This window comes from Brienomyrus brachyistius, chromosome 8 (assembly GCF_023856365.1).
Source record: "Brienomyrus brachyistius isolate T26 chromosome 8, BBRACH_0.4, whole genome shotgun sequence".
Taxonomy (NCBI): domain Eukaryota; kingdom Metazoa; phylum Chordata; class Actinopteri; order Osteoglossiformes; family Mormyridae; genus Brienomyrus; species Brienomyrus brachyistius.
In genome coordinates, this window is record NC_064540.1 from 18,332,889 (window position 1) to 18,353,936 (window position 21,048).

Below are 21,048 nucleotides of genomic sequence, written 5' to 3' on the forward strand. Positions count from 1 at the left end.
GAAACTGATTTAGCGGTGCTTAAGAAAAATACTGGACGTGTATGACAAACAGAAACGGTACGTGTACGCGGTAATCATAAAGCAACTGAAGTGAAACTTTAGACTTTTGATAATTTTTTAAAATTATTTTTTCAAAAAGTTCAACGGGTTGCTGGTTCGCCACCAGATCTGCAAAGTGGCTAAAACATTTCACTTTAGGCATGGAAAACACTTAGCTTTTAAAAAATCAATAAATATGCTAAGCTTCTGTATTAAATGTGATCGATCGTATGTAATGACGGATTCAGGGTAATCAGAAACGGACGTGCGAAGAAAACTATCTTATAAATAAGAAACATTATACAGCTATTCGGATGGAAACGAGGGGCCACAGAAACAGAAGTAAAAAGCCGAAGATACTCAAGAGTATGAACAAAACTTTCGAAGAAAACACATTACAAACATAAGTTTGGGGGGGGGCTTAGTGGGCGTGCCTGCATGTTAGAGACGCTTTGGGAGGGGGGCAGCATTAAAAAGCCGTGCCGAATATCCGTGGAGCGCAATGACGCGAATCTCCGGGGCGTTTGAGGCTGGAAGCCGTACAATGTAGTAGACGCCGATCCGTGGGGAAGCCCTACGTCTTCATCTGTCCGGGACCGAGCAGGCAGAGCCGTCCGATGGATCGCTGGATTGCCCTCTCTTGCCTGGTTGTCGGTGTTTTGACGCGGACGGCGGCCGCTCAGAATGATCTACCTGAGACAGGTGAGTTATCCGGAGCAGGTCGACGGGTTCAAAAGACACTGCACGTTCGCATGGATGTTATACTTTCACTTCCATACGTGCATAAATAGTAGATTGAGACAGTAGCTGGTAATCGTTTACTTAGTATTTATAGGTGAGGAAGCGGACGCCACTGGTGCCGCGAGGGTGAGGGTTCGCTGTCTCGCTCTCAGTGCGTCTGTAAACTGGCCGTATATCAATCATGGGCGCTGTAATGGTCCGGCACCCCCTGCAGGCTGCACCCCAAGCCTGAGCCTTATCTTGCCTACGATTTTCTGCAGCCCCCCGCCAAGCCTTACCAGGACAAGCGTTAGGAAGATGGATGGTAAGGTAGCGTACTGGTTACTGCGCAGCAATAACAGCTTATTATGAATAGGCATCCTTAATATTTAACAACGTTAGTTACTGTTTGGGAAAAACACTGGAAAAAATGTGCATGTTACATAATGTGGAAAACATTTTCCAGAGCATTCCCTTGAGAAACAATAAACATATTATTTAATGCTTTAATGAAAGCGTTTTTCCCTCAACATATTTGTTTCTCATATTCTTTTTTAGGGTGTATACTGAAAACGTTATCCAAAATATCTGACGTACAGTGTTGTATTGTTCCAAACTCTGAGTGGCCACATTTTTCAATGGTTTGAAAATTGTTTTTACTTGATTAAAGTTCATTGATTTAAAGAGATTCTGAATGTCGGATATGGGTAGTTGTTTGGTAATAATTCAGTTACATGTACACTAACTAAGTCCCATAATAAAAAGATGCTATGCTTTTTACCCAGAATCTATCACTTAAAAAAAATAATAATGGCCCATTATAATGAATCCAGTAATGTGACATTAAGGTGCATAAATTCCCATGCACTACAACATAATCCCACTAAAGTCAGTCTTCCCCCATTATGTGATTTATCAAGGATGGTCTTTGAAAACTACTCTTTTGATCTCTTTTTTGTCAAACCAAAAAATAAAGGTGTTAAAACTTGTCTGAATGCAGCCTGACTAAGCCTGTGTTGTTTTCCTGGGAACTGAACAAAACTGAATCTCTCAGCTACAGTTTCACACATCAAAGATGATCTTGTACAATCAAAGATTGCAATATGTCTAACTCTGTATTTAAATAGCCCCCAAGTTAATAAACAATTTAGACCATCTTTAAGGTGGTATTTCCTAGATCCTTTTGAAATGTGCTCCGGTGGAATAGTATATTCAAAGATTATCTGGTAAGGATGATTTTGGCAAAACTTCCGGGTCTTGAAAATGATCGACTTGTTAAAACCCATCTCACCAGAACAAATTCCATTTATTTTTAATGGTTCTGAAACCAGCCCAGAAAAATGAAGGTCCGTAGATGAAGTTTGGCAGAATCAGAAAACTTTCCTTATCCTGGAGTAAATAGTTTAAAATGTTGTATATGTTGATATGTGTCGGTGTGATTGGCAGATGTAACCCTAGATGGGGCACCTACAAGCAAGGCCATCATGCAAATGAAGACGGGGAAGGGAATCGGCCACAGGCTGGGATAAGCTGCCCAGATCTGACCAGCGAGACTGTAGTTTTTTTTTTTTTGTCCTTCTCCCTGTCCTTCAGGGAATGAATAGGATTCTGTTAGCTGGTTCTTCATCCGGCTCACGGACGAGTCTGTGGCTGCATATTGTCAGTACTTCATCGCTAATTAAATCGAGCGGTACCGCTATTCTGCAGACACTGTCTAATTGCAGTGGTGTCCAGTGATGCGGTAAGTGGAACGAGTGTTATTTTGACCAGTCAAGCCTTATCAGAATGGAATTTAGGTTTCCAACGCCTATTATCAAGGCACCTGCCAGACTGTTTATATTTTCTCATATTTCTGAGAAATCTACCTAAAAACATCTTTTCAGGGTCCATGAGCTTTATTGTCACATTTAAGGTTTGCATGCATGTCAGGTTTTGCTTCCTAGCAAGTCGGGGAAATAAGCCATTGGAATTTCGCACATCGGAGTGCGTGCGACCGGCCCTGGCCGTCCATCCCAGAAAAGATGCCAAACCTCAATGTAAACACCTTATTTTCAACAAAACCTCCCTCCCTGGGGTTTCAATTCAGGATTAAACACGGAACACTGTACGCAGTACGCAATAGGTCCCCCTCGTTTCCTCACACACTAACAGGAACAGTGTCTAAGGCAATGGCAGTTCTGTGTGGCCTTGGTGTGGAAAAACTATTAGTCACCCTGGTATCGACGTGGAGACCGACTCTGCCCAGCCGCATCGATCCAGTGATCAGAGGGCAGTAAAACGCTCCCCTCTTAAAGTGGCAGCAGACACGTCCGTATCAGCAGTATTATCTGCAGTCCAGGAATAGGACGTCATACACACATGCGTATGTCACGGGGTGGGCCAGATTGACGCTGTGGTGGTGATGTAAGCCAGATGGGCTGTGCCGGACGTGCTGTGCCGGACGTGCTGTGCCGGACGTGCTGTGCCGGACGTGCTGTGCCGGACGTGCTGTGCCGGATGTGCTGTGCCGGATGTATGCCTGATTCTTTGGTGTGGCTTTGGAGCCTCGGTGGGTGAAATCCTGCTGGTCTGCTGTAGGACGCTGTTTGTCGAAGCTGCAGCCGGACGTGTAGGTGGAGCAGGTGCAGGGACCCAGGCTCTTGTGTGTGTGTGTGTGTGTGTGTGTGTGTGTGTGTGTGTGTGTGTGTGTGTGTGTGTGTGTGTGTGTGTGTGTGTGTCTGAAAGACAGATACTGCTTAATTGAGCACTGTGTGTGTGGGCGAGTGAGTGTTTTTTCTGGGCATATGCAGAAGGTAGCGCAGCGTATTCAAGGTCATTTGGCTCTCTTACATAGTGCCATCTTTCCCGCTTTACCCCTTCACGTCCCACACTGTAGAGTGCTTTAATCCCCCTCCCCATGTGTCCTACCCCCAGATGTAGGCTTCGCTAAACGGCCTTGAGCACCCCTCACCAGTGACCTTGGTGTGTACTGCTATCGGTCTCCGCTTGCTACTTAACTGTCAAAATATTTACGAAGGACTTCTCGTGTTCTCCTGCGCGGGTTCAACTCCGATGTGTAGATCCTCGACATAGTTAAAAGTTTCCTGTACCACCCACAGTGTGTTGGAAGTAGCAGAAACTGTACTTTGGAATGGGCGTAAGTCATTCCATTGTGTCTGACTGTGCTGTCATAAGGATAGCATGACTGTGCTGATGTATGGCCTACCTGACTGTGTCGATATAGTGCTAGCGTGACTCTGCTGTCATGGGGTCAGTGTGTCTGTGCCGTCATGGGGTCAGCGTGACTGTGCTGTCATGGGGTCAGCGTGACTGTGCCGTCATGGGGTCAGTGTGTCTGTGCCATTATGGGGTCAGCGTGTCTGTGCCATTATGGGGTCAGCGTGACTGTGCCATTATGGGGTCAGCGTGACTGGGCCGTCATGGGGTCAGTGTGACTGTGCCGTCATGGGGTCAGCGTGACTGGGCCGTCATGGGGTCAGCGTGACTGTGCCGTCATGGGGTCAGCGTGACTGTGCCGTCATAGGGTCAGCGTGACTGTGCCGTCATGGGGTCAGCGTGACTGTCCTGACATTGGGCTAGTGTGACTGTGCCGTCATAGGGTCAGCGTGACTGTGCCGTCATGGGATCAGTGTGACTCGGCCGACATCGGGTCAGCGTGACTGTGCTGTCATAGGGCCAGTGTGACTGTGCTGTCATGGGGTCAGCGTGACTGTGCCGTCATGGGGTCAGTGTGACTGTGCCGTCATGGGGTCAGTGTGACTGTGCCGTCATCGGGTCAGCGTGACTGTGCTGTCATAGGGTCAGCGTGACTGTGCTGTCATAGGGTCAGTGTTACTGTGCCGTCATCGGGCCAGCGTGACTGTGCCGTCATGGGGTCAGCACAACCGCGCTACTGTTCAAATTGCTCAAACTATGCTGTTGTAGGTACAACATAACCATTGTATGCTAAGGATGGCACATGCCATGGTATTGTCAAGTCAGTAAACAATTCTTTTAAAATTAAAAAGTGGAATCATTTCAAGTAAATGTCTACCTACAGATTTCACTCTTACTTTGTTCCAGGAGTCATTTTTCTTTTTTGAATATTGAATCATGGTGCAGTGCTTAGCACTGTTGCCTCAGGTTCGAGTGTCCGCCTGGGTCACATGTGTGTGGAGTTTGCATGTTCTCCTCATGTTCTTGTGCGGTTTCCTCCGGGTACTCCAGGTTCCCCCTACAGCTCAAAAACTTGTTGAGGCTAATAGGACTTGCTAAATTGCCCGTAGGTGTGCATGTGTGAGTGAATGTTGTGTGAGTGTGCCCTGCGATGGGCTGGCCCTCCATCCTGGGTTGTTCCCTGCCTCGTGCCCATTGCCTCCGGGATAGGCTCCGGACCCCCCCGCGACCCAGTAGGATAAGCGGTTTGGAAAATGGATGGATGGATGGATGGAATATTGAATCATGTTCTTGCAGCTCTGGCACTAAAAGCTCATAGATCCTGAAGTTATATCTTTTCTGGGTTTTCAGAAAACTGTGCCATTCCCAGAACATACACACCTTTAATAAGGATGAATGGTATTTCTACGACATGGGGAGGGACAGATACAAACAAAAGCAAACAGTGTCCCTGTGGTGTGAGCTCCCTGCCACACGAGCGGGTCCACCAACACACACAAACACACCCAAGCAAACATAAGTACGGCTTCATTTTGGGGACCTGCCAGTTCACCTTATGCAACAATGTTTATCCCCAAATCCTCAAAACCTAGAAACAGGTTTAAATTTACAAACCTCAGAAACATTTTGCCTTCAGAGATGAGACTCGCCCCCCACTTTCTGCGTCTGTTAGCTCCGGGTGTCGAGGCAAACCGTGCACACATACACACATACACACATGCACATACACACACACACGCACATACACACACACGCACATGCACGCACACACACGCACACACATGCACGCACACACACGCACACACATGCACACACACGCACCACGCACACACATGCACGCACATACACAGACACACACACACGCACATACACACGCACACACATGCACACACACGCACATACATACACGCACATACACACATACACACGCACATACACACACATACACACACACACACGCTTCTGGAATGCACAGCCACATTCCGCACCATCTCTGTAACAGGAACACTCCTCCACCTCCTCTGTGCCCCCCCCCCCCCCCCCCCAGTCCTGCCCTGTAACCTGATGCTGTCCGGCCTTCTTGGCCTTACCCTTTGATCACTGTACCAATGAAAGCTCTCTTGAAAAGCTTTTGGCTCACATCTGCATTACCAGCCCTGCCTGCAGGGGGACACTGGCAGGGTCTGCCTCACCCCCACACCCCTGTCTGTCCCGCCTCTCTCTTTTTGTTATTTGTAGTGTTTTTTTTTTGTCACCTCCCCCACTCCATCTCCCCCCATCTCTTTTTTGTGTCATATTTCCTTGCTCCTAGAGTCATATTTAATGGTTATGGGAAGGTATTGTTTGCAGCAGACGGAGATGAAAGGGAGTTTTTGTGCCTTTTAGGGAACGATTTCACCACTGGGGTGACATATATTTCCCCACAACAGAGCAAAACACTGGAAAAAATTAAATATCCCCTATACAGCATAAACATCACACTGTACGGTACTTCCTGGATGAAGAATGTATATGGTTTTGGGTATATTGTGGGGGAAATGTGTCACGGGCGAACCCCCCCCCCCCCCCCCCCCCCCCACCGAAATCTACCGTTGGAGACCTTTCCCGTGCCGAGATACAGAAATATCATTGCTTTTGAAAATACTGGTCTAAATACCACATGTGAGTCTCTGTGGCTGTGATCGGGGGGTCATTGGGTCAAGCCTGGCCTTTGCAGAATGATCAGATCTGTGGGCCCTCAATCAAGGCCCTTAACCCCCAGCTCCATGGCCTCTGCTGCGGGTGGCTGCCCTTCGCTGCCAAGCTTGTTCTCACCTCCACGTGTGTCTGTGTGTCACGGAGAGCAAGATGAGGCCGGCGGGATAAGAACCTCCCCGCAGGGATCATCAAAGTTTCATCATTTCATTTCACAGCATATGGGTGGTATGACAGTACAAAAAATGAGACACTGCCCGAGCTAAATGTAGGGGTGCCAGAGCTGTAGGTCTGTGAAGTGTGGGGCAGGGAGCAGGGGCTAGATTGAGGGGGGGGGGGGTCATCTAGGAAATATATTGTTGTCATGCTGCCACCATCTAGTTGCTCATTTCATTTTATTATAGTAGAAATTGGCACATATTTTATTTGTTATGAGTTTCACTTCTCCGGATTTTTCTGGCTTGGGGCTTGCGAGGGTTTAGGTATAGAATGCAGTGGACGGTCTATACCAATCCAGCTGTATTTATCTTGTGTGACTGTGTGCTTGAGAGGGAGTGAATAAAAGGAGGTGGATGCGTGTGTTACCATGGATACGTCTCTCTGCTGCTGTCATTTTTTGCTTTAGGGACGTGGTCACGTTTGGACAAACATGTTCTGCAGCTCTGTCGCATTCCCTGTCAGTGCTCTGCAGAAACATCTCTCTCATATTGACCGATTTCAATATGTTACATTCTTTTCTAGATTTCAGTGTTAAAATCACCTTTTCCCAAACAACTCGGTACTCCATAAAAATTGTCCAGATGTAATACAGTTTGGTCAGTTGGTTTTCGTTAAAATGGGCTGTTAATGAGTTGTTCTGTTTTCCCAGTGTGCAGTGTGCACAAGTAGTTTTTGAGTTGAAAGTCACTTTTTAAACCTGTTTATGCAGCTAATTAAGTAGCTCATGTGTGCTATAATAGGCCCATTAAGGCCCTCCAGTCTGGGAACCTCCATTCCCTCCACACGCTGTCCTGTGAGACATTTGCATACCGTGACCTTGATGTAGCAGCGCATTACACGCCGGATTTAAGCTGAGATCTCAGCCCCTCCTCTGTGAGAAGCACATGGGCCCATTCTCATGCTGTTCTGGATGAGTGTGAAGGGCACTGGTATCCAGGCAACGGGGCCATAAAGTCCTCTCCTCCATTGTCTCTGTGTGCGTCTCTGTCGCGGTGGCATGGTCATCGGGCACGGTGTCGGTTCATCGCCGTGTCTAGCAGTTGAGGCAGCGTGAAGTAAATGTCACTTTGGCTTAGTTGTCTGTTTAAACTCTTTGTAAGACAGAATCTTTCTTCCCCTCAGTGTCCAACTGCTGTGAGGGGGATGTCGTCTTCCTGTTGGACTCCTCGGGCAGTGTGTCCTCCTATGAGTACCACCACATGCTGGATTTCCTTTCCAAACTGCTGAGGCCCTTCCTGCTGGGGCCTGGGCAGGTACAGGTAGCCCTGCTACAGGTGGGCAGCAGCCCACGCATGGAGTTCGGCTTCGAGGCCCACAGCACGCAGCACAGACTACAGGAAGCGCTGCGCTCCACCAAGCAGCTAAAAGGCGACACCAACACCGTGGAGGCACTGAGGCTGATCAGGATCAGCTACTGGTGCCGGGAGAGTCCGGCGGGGCCCGGAAGGGCGTCCCCAGGGTTCTGGTGTGGCTGACAGACGGCGTGAACCCTGGCCCCATCGAGGGCCCTATGGAAGAGCTGCAAAACAATAACGTGTCTGTGTTGGTGGTGTCCACGGGTCATGGGGGCTACCGACTGCTGCAGAAGGTGGTGACCCCTCCCTTGGAGACACACCTGCAGGTTGTGGATGTGGAATTCATGGACCTGATCACCCAGGATTTCAGGAACGCCATCATTGGTGAGTGGGGCTGAGGGGCAGAGAGGAAGGAGCATGTGACACTGTGACAGGAAGCTGGATAGGACAAGGCTACAGGGCACCTCTTACCCTTAGGTATCTTTAAACATTTCAGAAAGTTTTAATTGCGTGTTTTCAGCGAAATACTTAAAAGGGAGGATTCGGACAGGTATAGCACATATCTACCCAGGCAGAATCTGATGAAATACTTTCAGCAGCTGTTACGGCTGTAACACTCATAAGTCTCCAGCTGCTTTCTGTAGCTTGTTTCATTTGTGTTGCGTGTTTTGCTCAAACTCCCTGGCTTTGCTTGTAGCTCACTTACAGACTTTGATTTCCTGGTTTTGTGCAGATGATGAATAGGATTTGAGTCCCATCCTTGGTTTCAGTGACCCTCTCGTTCTCATTCCACTCCACTGTGGCTTACTGTCCTCCCGAAAGGTGAATCTTTACTTGCTAAAGTCTTCAAGGGACTGGAGAAGTTTTTCCTCCTGTGTTTGGGGGTTTCTCATTCTGTCCAGCTTCCCTACTGCTCTGACCGGCCTTCCGGTCCTTGTCTAGGAGAAAGTCCAACATTCCTTAATGGCAGCGCAATCCTGCTTGACTCCCGAAACGCCGATGACCAGCTGATTGACTGTTTTAGCGCCGCGTCACACTGCTTGACATTTGCACACAAAGGCTCTTTTGGTTTCAACCGACTGTGAAACATTTCTGGCACATTTCTGCAGAATCAGTTGAGTGTTTTTCTGCGGTGAGTGGCCTTTCAGATAGACATTTCTGTGAGGTTCGGCTGATTCATCATTTGTGCCACTGGTCACTAGATCTCTTCACTTTCCCCTTTGCTGAGCTAGTCAGGGCAGGAGGGGCTAATCCAGGAAATAATCTTTGTGCCGTTAAATGACCCCCCCACCCAAATGTTTTTGAAAAGTAATGTTTTATCAAGATCGAGTCTTTCTAAATCAATTCCATTACCTCCATTCCTTCCTGATACTTATGACTGAAAATCATATGGCATCTGCTTGCTTCTATAAATGTTAGCTGTTAATGTGTGGAGTAGCTTCTGGGTGTGAGAATTATTGACTGTCACAACTGAAAGTTTTAGTACCATTTTACGGTGAATAAGGATGCAGAATTATACAATATTGTGAATATATGCAGAGCCAGCACAAGTACAGAGCCAATATAGATAAATCTGAAAAATATATTGTGTGTAGTGCTGATAGCTTTGGTTAAAAAGTATGAAACTACCTTCATATTTACAATCTCTCTCTGCCACTCTCTCCCTTTCACTCTTCGTGTGTCTCTCTCTGTCTTTGTCGCTCTCTCTCTTTCCCTCTCTCCCTCCCCCTCTCTCTCTGTCTCTTTCTCTCTCCCCCACTGCCCCGCCTGTCCCTGGCCACTCAGAGCTGATTCGCGCAGAAGCGGCTGCAGGTTCGAGACGTGACCTCCCGCACGGCGGTCCTGCAGTGGCGGCCAGTCCTGAGCGGCGGCGACGGCCGCTATGAGCTGCACTTTGGGCAGGTCCTAACACCGGGGGCGGAGCACGAGGGGGGCCCTAACACCAGTGCCAGCACTGGAACTGCAGTATACAAACGGGTCTTGCTCCCCGCCAGTGCCTCGCAGACCACTATCACTGACCTGCAGCCAAACACCAAGTACATGGCTACATTGATGATGCACCCCAGTCACCCAGCCAACAGATCCCTCTCCATCAACTTCATCACCAAACCTGGTGAGCATCCCATCTGCATGCCTGCTCCACCATGTCCATCCAGCCTCCTCCTTGCCTTGAATAACATCTCCCCTCATCCAGATAAAGATACTTAAGGAATGTCCAGCAATCTCAATATAAACCTTCAATGTTCTGATCCGGAATCTTTTTCTTGTCTTCGAACTACAGTTGCCACTTTCATTCTGAAGAATATGAGAATTTAGAAATCACATACTGTATTCGTTCAAATGGGGACACAGCATTTCATTTTATAATTTGGGATCCCATAAAATTTATGGTTAGTAACCATAGCGACGGGACCCACGGACCAGTGTCATTGCCTGTGCTCTTTCTCTTACCAGTTTAGCTGTGTCCAGACGGCCCATAAAAACTCTCTGGGCTAAACTGCTATCCTGTGGTGCTCTGATGCCCACATGAATAAATTAAGAGTGAATGTGTGAATGTGGGGGGGGGGGCAGGTACTACATCCTGGGGCCCTGGCAAGCATCACGGTCCCACCTGTCTCGGAAAGAATGGGATCTAACAGGTTTATAAGGAAACCCAAAAAAACATCAATGATTGTGTGTGTAACGTTTTCACAAAACATTGCAGCGTAGCATGGTTTCATAATTTGCAGATGCTTTCATGCTAAATGGAATTTCTCCAAAGCTTTAAATAACGCTTATGCTGCTCTGGGAGGGAATAATGCTTGTAGAACAGCAGAGCTCGTCCTAAGGATACAGCCTGTGGCTTTTTTGATCCCGGGACTGTCTTTGAGACCAAAAGGCTTAATGTAAGAAGGAACGAGTAGAACCAGGAGGAGGATGAAAGAAGAAGCGAGGAGAAATCCACCGTGCTCTCCTGAAACGAGAAGAGACTTGGTCGTATTCTTCACAAAGAAATTCTCTCCAAAGAACAGAAAATAACAATGTTCTCTCGAGAGAGAGAGAGCTGCAGAATCAAGCAGTCTGAGAAGATACAGACAAATATGTTCTAAAGATTAATCCGATATGCTCTGTTGAACTGTGGTCTTTTCTCAATTCTGTGCTTCCTCTCACATTGTCTTTCAGAGGTGCTAAGTCCAACTGTTGTCATGGTTTCCGAGCGTGGGACCCGGGGCGTGAGGTTACAATGGGGGCCACAGCAGCCTGAATCTGTGCAGCTGTACCGAGTGGAATACGGGGCTCTGCCCAGGGGACCGGTTCAGATTGTTACACTGGATCGTCTCCAGGACTCCGCAGAACTATCTGGGTTGCAGCCCGATACAGAGTACCTGATCACTGTCAGTGCACAACATTCCTCCGGCCAGGAGAGGGCGATGTCCATCAAGGTCTGCACTCAGGAGGGTGAGGAATGATAAACTTTCAATTTTGCCACAGTCAGTGGCTCTGAAAGAACCCTCCCCCCAACAATTTAAATTAATCACGATCTCTTCTCCTTTCAGAGCTTCCTGCCTTATCTGATCTGCAGCTGACGACGGTGGGAAGTAAATCGGTGCAGGTTCGCTGGTCAGGGGCTGCAGAGGGGCTGCAGGGGTACTGGCTGAGCTGGCAGGGAGAGGACTACAGCTATTCTGGGCACACCTCCTCCCGGTACTTGCCTGCCAGCTCCCTCACTACACTGCTCACCAACCTGGTGCCCGCCAGCCGCATCTGTGTGTCCCCCGTGTACAGGACAGCACGCGGGGAAGGACTCTGCTGCACTGCACAGCTGCACTTGCGTAAGACACACTGACATGGATATGTGTGTAATGTGTGTGTGTGTAATATATGTATTATACATGTGTATATGTTTTATATATACATTTGTTTGTGTGTGTATACAGACCTGTGCAAAAGTCTTAGGCAGCCAAAGAAAATAATGTTTATATGATCGTGATATTGGTGTAAGACTTTGCTGCTACACCTGTCAAAGTGTGTCAGCTTAGCCACTTCAAAGCCTCTGCTAAAATCACCCCAGACTTTATCAACCGTCCAACACACCCATGTGTCTTTTTTGACACCACCACTAGCACACCTCACATAGCTAATCAATATCTCATTGACTTTTAATTAATTTATTTAATTAGTTAAGAAATTGGCTGGTGGCGAAATATAAATGCAGGGAGTGGCTGGGGTGCCCCTGAGCAGAGGTCTGGGGACTGAAGGGCTGTTCATCTCGCCGTCCAACTAGGCATCAGTAACTTTTTGGAGAACAGAAGAAATGATTACTAGTTTTTATTGTGTTACTCTTAATTTGCACATGTTCTAACGTTAAACTGTGTTATTTACTCTGGTTCACTTACTACCCAGATAGCTTTAAACATATCTTTTGACTGTGTAAGACTTCTGCACATTACTGTATATGTGGGTATATATATACGTGTGTGTGTTTGTGTGTGTATGTGTATATATATATATATATATATATATATATATATATATATATGTGTATATATATATATATATATATATATATATATATATATATATATATATATATATATATATATATATATATAGAATAGAATAGAATAGAATAGAATACCTTAACTGCCATCATACAGTGTATGCCACTCCAAAAAAAAATGGAAACAAAAATATGGGCTAAATGCAAAAACATATTTAAATATACATGCACTGAGAATTTTACAAAGATAAAACAGCCTGGATGAGGAGTACGGTGCCGGCAGGCATGGTCATGCACTAATGCTGCAGTAAGTCAGCAGTGAGAAACAGGCGAGAGAGTGTGACAGTGGTGCAGAAAGACAGTGGGACGTAAAGACATGGCAGCATGACACGGGCAGCACGGTGAACCGGAGTGATTATCGCTATTTGAGCAGGGCAACAGCTCTTGGGTAGAAACTGAGGTACAGCCCTGAATCGATCCGCTTAGCTGTTTGTTTTTACACATTTGGAATCATAGGACATATCCACTGGGACTAAAACACATTTAGTCATACCTGCTCCCATACATTGTTTGTATAAATCTGTCTCCTTAACCACTGCACCACCTACTGTCCTTGCTGTGAAACCTCACGTACCGCTGTATCTGTCTGGCAGACGGCAACTAGGAACTCCAGGAAGGAGCCTGCTGTGGGCCATGAAGAAGGGAAAAAGAGAAAGTCCTACTCCCACAGCTGTCAAAGCAGGAAAAATTTGACCCCCCATCTGTGCGCTCAAACCACATCTGACTCTGATGTTTTTTCCTCTTTAAAAACAACCATCATGCGAGCTGCATGTCCAAACTCGGAACCAAACACAACATGAATCACAGGCCTGACGCTTTATGCCACAGAGCTTAATATTTGCAGTGATTTAAACCAAGGCCTCAAATTAAAATTAGTGTTGACAGTGTGAACAGCCCATGTCTGCTCTGACGACTGTAAAACAATGGTTGCAGTGGTCTGTTAGCCACAAAGGGAGCAAACAGGGACCATGATCCCGGTTCATTTCCTCGGCTTCACAGTCTGCTTCTTCTCTGGCGATTTCCCGATTGCGCCCCGAAAGACAACTTTTGGAACCTGACTTGCTTACAGTAAAGGGAAACGCTGCTGAGCTGGTGGGCAGGATTGGCCGGTGGCTTGCGATTAAATACAGCTGAATATTCATTAACCGGCATCCTGCCCGGGGTATCCCCTAGCCTCATGCCCTGTGCTGCCTGGGATGCATGCCAGCCCCACCCTGCCATCTATTCCATCTATTCATGGATAAAAAATTAATTACAGCAGTTAAAATCATCTGACTCAGGTTTACAAAAGGGAAAAAATTATCAGCTGGGATTTACACAGTCTATCACTTTAACCATTGCACAAATAGCCCTCCCCCCACAGTCTCCATCTATCGTACTTATCTCTAAAAGGTTTTCTACATTAAATATTTACAGATTTATAGGTAATATGAATAGTGTTTGAATTATGCCAGGGGATCGAGGAGTCCATCCTCTCTTATATTAAATGTCCTCTTCAAGCAGCTACTTTGGATTTGGTTTAACAAGTGGAAAGAACCCCCGTCTTCTTCATAAACCTTAAATCGAATATTCGCTCTGTTTAATATTATTAACAGTTCGTAAAATTTCTCTATTTGTACATACATAAACATACAAGTTAGCGCTACCTATTAACTCCTAATCAATCGTTCGTTATCGCGCGTATGCTGCCCTCTGTTGGTTACATCTTAATACTACTGCAAAACGGCATGACGCACGCGTCAACATTTTTTACCCAAAGAAAGACAAACTCAGCTTTTTAACCAATTTCGTGCTGATTCCGTTCAGTATATTTAAAATGTATTACACAAGTCTCTTCCTCCAAAACAAAATGTCTATTTTTATACATTTCTCCATTTGTATTGTCCTTGAGCTGTTATGTGGGTTTGAAGCGCAAACGAGAACAAGTTTATGGAAAAATATATATATTTTTGAATGGCTCCTAAAATATGATGTGATCTTCCTCTATGTAATAATAGTAAATAAATACAATCTTATTTAACAAATATTTAAAATATCTCTATTTAACAAAAAAAGAAAAATTAAGCGACTCTATACTGAGTATCTCATAATCAGAGTTAGGTGTCCATCCATCCATTTTCCAAACTGTTTATCCTTCTGGGTCACAGGGAGTCCAGAGCCTATCCCGGAAGCAATGGGCACAAGGCAGGGAACAACCCAGGATGGGGGGCCAGCCCATTGCAGGGCACACTCACACACCATTCACTCACACATGCACACCTACGGGCAATTTAGTAACTCCAATTAGCCTCAGCATGTCTTTGGACTGTGGGGGGGAAACCGGAGTACCCGGAGAAAACCCCACGACGACATGGGGAGAACATGCAAACTCCACACACATGTGATCCAGGCAGAGACTCGAACCCGGGTCCCAGAGGTGTGAGGCAACAGTGCTAACCACTGCACCACCATGCCACCCCAGAGTTAGGTGTTTCAATTAAATAAAGTATAGGTGTGAGATACAAACACACACACAAACACACATACAGAGCCCAATGCAAAAATCCTGGGCAGTCAAAGAAAGTGTTTAAATGATCTTCATGTTGATGTAAGATATTGCCTGTCAAAGTGAGGAATCTGCTTAGCCGATTCAGAACCTCTCCTAAAGTCACCACAGTATTTACAGCAACCATCCAACACACACACGTGTATTATTTGACTGGACCACTAGCACACCATGTTGGGCTAATGAATACCTCATTGAGTTTACTAATTAAGTTGATTGATTCAAAGAGCTGCTGGTGAAATTTAATGAATACATGTAATGGCTGAGGTCTGCATTTAGCTATCCAACATGATCTTTTTGGAGAATATTGGAAATTCTTTTGACTTTTTTTATTGTGTTATTCTTAAATTACATATGTTTTAATATTAAATTGTGTTTTCTTTATGAGCAAATATACACATACTACCTAAATACATGCTTTAACCATTTTCTTTGACTGTCTAAGACTTTACGATTCTCTACAACTGAACTCTGTTAAAGTGCAATTTGGCCTGATCAAGAGAGATTATAGAGGATCTCATAAGAAGAGTTGCTTTTGTCCAAAGCAACACACAAGGATGAGAGAGCAGGGTTAGCCAATGTCCCTGGAAAAATTAGGGGCTAATGGCCTTGCTCAAGGGCCCAATGGTGACATCACTCTGCTGAACATGGGATTTGAACTGGTGACCTTTTGATCACAGTCCTAACCTGCAAGGCCACCCCCACTGACCTCAATCACTCCCCGGTCAACTAGATAATTTACAAATGGAAGTAATTCTACAGCAGAATGTCAAGGTGTCTGTGATCTAAAGCTCTAAAGATGTTACGTCATGCGCCATGACAGTGATACAAAAAGCAGGAGTAAATCAACAACAGAGTGGTTGAAACAGAATACATTACATGGGTATGATTGGAAGCCTCACCAGGAAAAGTGGAAGGAAATGAGATGAGGTGAAAACAGCCAAGTAAGGATGCTGACTTCAATTCCATTGAAATGTTGTGCCATGGTCAAGCAAAACATTACAAAAAACATAAACTGAAAGTTTTGTATAGAAGAATGGGCCAAAGTGCATCCTGTTTGTTGTAGATATCAGGTTAACAATTACGGAAGGTGTTTGGTTGAGGTTATTGACAATTAAGTAGATTCCACTATGACTATTTAAATGATTTGCCCAGTAATGATACGGTAATGTGACACACTGCGTGACATTGTTAAATTATTATGACTTAAGATTGGGTCACAATTTTGACTTGGGGTTCATCCTGAAATTATCATAATTACAAAGGGCTGACAAACTAATGCAAATAAATAACAAATAATGAGCGCCACGTATGGTTGTTCTTTTTTTCTAAATTTAAATCACATTGTTTTGTTCACAGTATTATTGGCGTCTGTCCTTCTATGTAGTGGTTTGTGTTATATATGCAATAAACGTGGTTATATGGTTTTCTAAACAATATGCAAAACACACTTATTCGCACAAAACCATCAACCCAATACCTCCGACCCTTCTAACGCCGTTAGTTTGTCGGATATTGTCGATGACGTGATACGCAGAAACTAGTGACGAGTGAGTAAAGGAAGCGCACAGCCACTCTTTCGAAATGATTGGTTAGAAGAGTGTGACGTACAGGAACTTGCATCCAATAATAATCGATATTAGCATTCTATGACCCGCCGATCGGGAAAGGCATGTCCAATCAAACGCTGGCGACAAAAAAAGTTTCTGGAGTGAAACGACTTGGGTCTTCTCTTGCTTTGTGTGACTGATTATGGAGTCCGTTAAGGCAGCCGGAAAACTTAGGATCCCCGGCGAGGCTGAAGAAGGGATTCTGATCGGCTTTAAGCGATACTCTGGGGTGCTGCTTACGCTCGACAACTGCCTCCTGCCGGATGATCGGCTGTCGCGAAGCCCTTCGGCCGAACAGGGGCTGCCTATAGATGTGGAGGAGCAGCTGAGGAAACAGGGCTGCGAGCTCATCCAGGCCGCGGGGATCCTGCTCCGTTTGCCGCAGGTCAGCACAAACAAAAAAGAAGCGTGTTACAAAATGAACCTGCATTTTTAAATCGAGCAGCAGCATTGTGCCTAAAAGATTCACTATAGGCCTTGATATTAACGTCAAGTAGATCGTAACATAGCGTCACTGTAAATTGGTACCTCGGGACTAACTTAATGCTCTGGTTCTCGTAACGCAGGTTGCCATGGCTACGGGGCAAATTCTGTTTCAGAGATTCTTTTACTGCAAATCCTTCATCAGGCACTGTGTGGAGGTATGGCAGCTGTTGAGTACTTAGGGTCCGTCTCACTAACGGTCGGCTATCAACCTCCTACTGCGTTTGTTAATTTCTGGTGAACTGATGGTTTTATTGCCCCCCCCCCCCATTTCTGTCCTTTTCCGGGCGACCACAGAACGTCGCCATGGCCTGCGTCCACCTGGCATCCAAAATCGAGGAGGAGCCCCGCAGGGTCCGGGATGTTATCAACGTCTTCCACCGGTTGAAGCAGGACCGGGAAGGCGGGTGAGGGTAGATTACTGCCTACACTTCCTGGGGTCTAGCGTTTGGGGAATCTGAGGGAAGGGAAAACATGTAAATCACCTTGGATTAGAAACTGTTCAGAAGTATGGGTGAGTCAGTCATGTGGTTCCTGTGACAAGCTGCCTGTCTCCCGCCCCCCTAGTGTGCTGGCACCCCTACCCTTGGATGGCAGCTATGTCAACATGAAGAACCAGGTGATCATAGCGGAGAGGCGGGTGCTGAAGGAGCTGGGCTTCTGCGTACATGTCAAACACCCGCATAAGGTGCGACCCTCGACCCCAATCTGGAAAACTGAGGGAGGAGGTGATGTGTCTGTACACTGTCAGGTAGTGGATGTGCAGGTCCAACTGCAACACAGCCTCAGATATTTTGATATTGGGGTGAGTGAGAGAACAACCTAAGGTCATAAACTCCCCTGAACCACAGATTAAGGTGGTGTGAATCTTTAGGTTAGGAACCTGTACCTGTTTCTGGAAGGTCACCAGTTCGAATCCTATGGCCAGCAGAGTAATCATATTGCGTTTGGGTCTTTGGTTGTATGTTTCAGGCAGGAGGGTGGAGCTTCCTGCAGCCTCTGCTAGTCAAGCAGGGCAATACTAAAAAGTAGTTAAAAAGACAGTACACACGTAGGCCTCAAGAGACAGATACTGTTCTGTGAGCTTACAAGTGCGTAAGATTGAAAGGACTGTAAATGTCAAGGAAGCCAATATCACAGGTGATATGAACTTCTATGGGATGTTGTGTGGATACATGTGAACTTTTTGTAGATCTTACAGTTCCTGCTGTGTGACCCCTGTCCTGTTCTGCAGATTATCGTGATGTACCTACAAGTGCTAGAGTGCGAAAAGAACACTCAGCTGGTGCAGACCGCATGGTGAGCAAATCTGTCCTCCACCTCTGTGCCCCCCTCCTCCTGTTCTGTCTTTTTGCCTATTTCCGGCTTTCTCACCTCAGTGTCTCTGACTCCACCCTCTCAGTGTTTCTGATCCAGTCTTTTCCTTATCAGGAACTACATGAATGACAGCCTGCGGACAGACGTATTCCTCAGGTTCAGCGCTGAAACGGTGGCTTGCGCCTGCATCTATTTGGCTGCCCGCTCTCTGCAGGTACCACCCACCCAGACTGGTTTTCTTTGAATGCCGTGCGGAATGGCTGGGGGGGAACAAAGTTCAATCCCCTCATTTCTGTGGCCTCAGATCCCCCTGCCTAACAGCCCACCCTGGTTCTTGCTGTTTGGAGCCACCGAGGAGGACCTGAAGGGGATCTGCTGCCAAGTGCTACGGCTGTACTTGCTGCCGTCGGTGCCCCTGTCCACCTTGCAGGAGCGTGTGGCAGACTGCCGCAGGATCCTGGAAGCTGCCCGTGCCAAGTCTGCCTTCATGGGGCCCATGTTGCTGGCCAACGGCACCCCCACCTTGGAGCCTCCCAGCAGCTTCTCCCCCGCCTCCAAACCAAGTGAGCCTCACAGCAACACCCCCTCAGATGTGCTCAGTGACAGGCACCATTAAACAACATTAGCGTTATTAATAAACATTCGCTGGCCTAAAGCTGCGATTGCTCCGCTGTGGAGACTTGGCACATAATAATGCAGCTGATGCTGAAAAGCTGAGTTAATTTCATAAGCCCTGGTGGTTATTTATGAAGAGGCTCTCAGTCAGTCCTTTTTTCCTCCAGACTCCCCTCTAGTCACACAGGTCAGCAGGGACTCGCCCCAGTCCCAGGCGGCTCTGAAAGACGTGTGCCGAAATCTCGTCAATGGGTAAGGGGTGCTGCTGTCTAATTTGGGTGATACAGCTTCCCGCTGACACTGATGGAACTGAATTCCATTCAAAACCACTTTATGGGTTGCCAGAGTGACGTTAAACCCCTCTGATATGGGTTGCCAGCTTAGCGGTCTGAAGGAAAAGGGGTTTGTGGCTATTACTCTGTCATCCAAATGTGGGATAAGTGACCTGGATGTTTGAATTGCCGTTTCCAGTATGTTTTATTTAACTTGGGGCCCCTGTTTCTCTGTGTCTCTCTCAGGAAAATCAGGTTGAGTCACAGTGACGAGAGGAGGGAGATCCCAAATTCATCTCCCTCACACAGCCCCAAACGCAGGTACGCAAAATCTGGCTGTAAATATCCCAGTGAGGAATAAGAGTACTGTATGATAATGTATTTTATTCATAATGGGTTTTAAGTTCTTTTTTATTTATTTCGTATACAAATCTTTATTGCTGTTTGCAGAAAAAAAATCTTCAATTTTTAAGCAAGGGATTCCTTATAAATAAGGGGGGAAACAGAGACTGACTCATTCCAACCCCCCCATCTCCTCTTAACAGACGCAGCCGGAGTGTGGCCTCTCCCACCCACTCGCTCTCCCCCATCCGACGCAAGAAGCAGCCCAGTGACTATCAGAGAGAGAGGGAGCGAGAGAGGGAGAGAGAGAGGGGGCGTCGGAGAGAGAGAGAACGGGAGAGGGAGAGAGGACGGAAGGACAAAGTCTCCTCGCATCGGCGATAGTCACAGTGGACAGTAACAGACGAGAAGGGGGGGGTGGTGCACACGAACCAAAAGAGATGCCTGTTTCAATAATAGTTTCAGTTTTTTTTTTTTTTTTTAGCTGAAAATTTGAATATATGTGAAATTTGAGGCCTTACACAGCAGTTATTGTTGTTGCTAAGATTTCTCCTCCAGATATGATGACCTGGGTAGGCTAAAGATCTGGCCCCATTTTTGGTTGCTTATTTATTATCATTATTTTGAATCGACCTTGGACTGTGACACAAAGGGCAATGGCGGTTAAACAGTTTTGAACTACTGAGTCTTTGATTGACGGTTAGCCGTCATTTCTTAACCAGGGACGTCGACCGTAAAGCATCCTTGAATCACTGGCTACTTAGGAGCAGATGCTGTTCTTGTTGAACGGTTTGTACGTTTTTTGGGGGGTGCGGTGCTAGTGTCCCGGAGGATGCAGGTTCAGAATCCAGGCAGCATATGAGCTTGGCCCCCACCTTGGCCTTACTTACAACAGTAGTTACCTTGATGTATAAATAAAACTTGCAATGAAAGTCACCCTGGCTGAAAGTCAGGTCATCGAAAGTAGGATTCATCACCAGGAATAGGATGAATGACTCTTGCCTTCACCATTCTCTCATTGTACAGATCTCTATTTGTATCCCAGAATTTTATAATTCTTTAAATAAAGAGCCTATTTTTGTAAGAGATTGGTTTGTCTCCTTATTGTGCGAAATGTCTGAATATGTAAAGCACACATGGAGTTACGGAGGTGAGATGTATTAAGTAAGTTTTGATGTTCCATTCTTTTCCGTTAATTGAA

General features: G+C 46.2%; 2 protein-coding genes across 3 annotated transcripts; both read left to right on the forward strand.

Moving 5' to 3' along the window:
- The first annotated feature begins 517 nt into the window (after positions 1–517).
- On the forward strand, positions 518–16,516 carry LOC125747717 (von Willebrand factor A domain-containing protein 1-like). Its single transcript, XM_049023165.1, is given in 8 exon segments — positions 518–741; positions 7,951–8,226; positions 8,229–8,507; positions 9,909–9,925; positions 9,927–10,236; positions 11,286–11,561; positions 11,660–11,935; positions 13,257–16,516. Coding segments are annotated over 8 exon segments (1,530 nt in total). The 5' UTR covers positions 518–656; the 3' UTR covers positions 13,268–16,516.
- A 122-nt stretch (positions 16,517–16,638) lies between these two features.
- LOC125747719 (cyclin-L2-like) lies at positions 16,639–20,931 on the forward strand. Of its 2 annotated transcripts, XM_049023166.1 has the most exons (10): positions 16,639–17,203; positions 17,385–17,459; positions 17,599–17,708; positions 17,869–17,989; positions 18,536–18,600; positions 18,733–18,832; positions 18,923–19,181; positions 19,401–19,485; positions 19,752–19,826; positions 20,051–20,931. In XM_049023166.1, the coding sequence occupies exons 1-10, from the start codon at positions 16,961–16,963 to the stop codon at positions 20,229–20,231; spliced, it is 1,314 nt and encodes a 437-aa protein (XP_048879123.1). In that variant the 5' UTR covers positions 16,639–16,960; the 3' UTR covers positions 20,232–20,931. The 2 variants fall into 2 exon arrangements, 1 of the variants encoding a protein (XP_048879123.1); XR_007399367.1 differs by lacking the exon at positions 19,401–19,485 and having other exon boundaries at positions 20,051–20,188.
- The last annotated feature ends 117 nt before the right edge of the window (positions 20,932–21,048 follow it).

Coding starts and splice junctions, on each gene's coding strand:
- LOC125747719 (XM_049023166.1), top strand. CDS start 16,961: ATGGAGTCCGTTAAGGCAGCCGGAAAACTTAGGATCCCCGGCGAGGCT. Junction 17,990..18,535: donor ATGTCAAACACCCGCATAAG/GTGCGACCCTCG, acceptor CCTGTTCTGCAG/ATTATCGTGATGTACCTACA. Junction 19,182..19,400: donor CTCCCCCGCCTCCAAACCAA/GTGAGCCTCACA, acceptor TTTTTCCTCCAG/ACTCCCCTCTAGTCACACAG.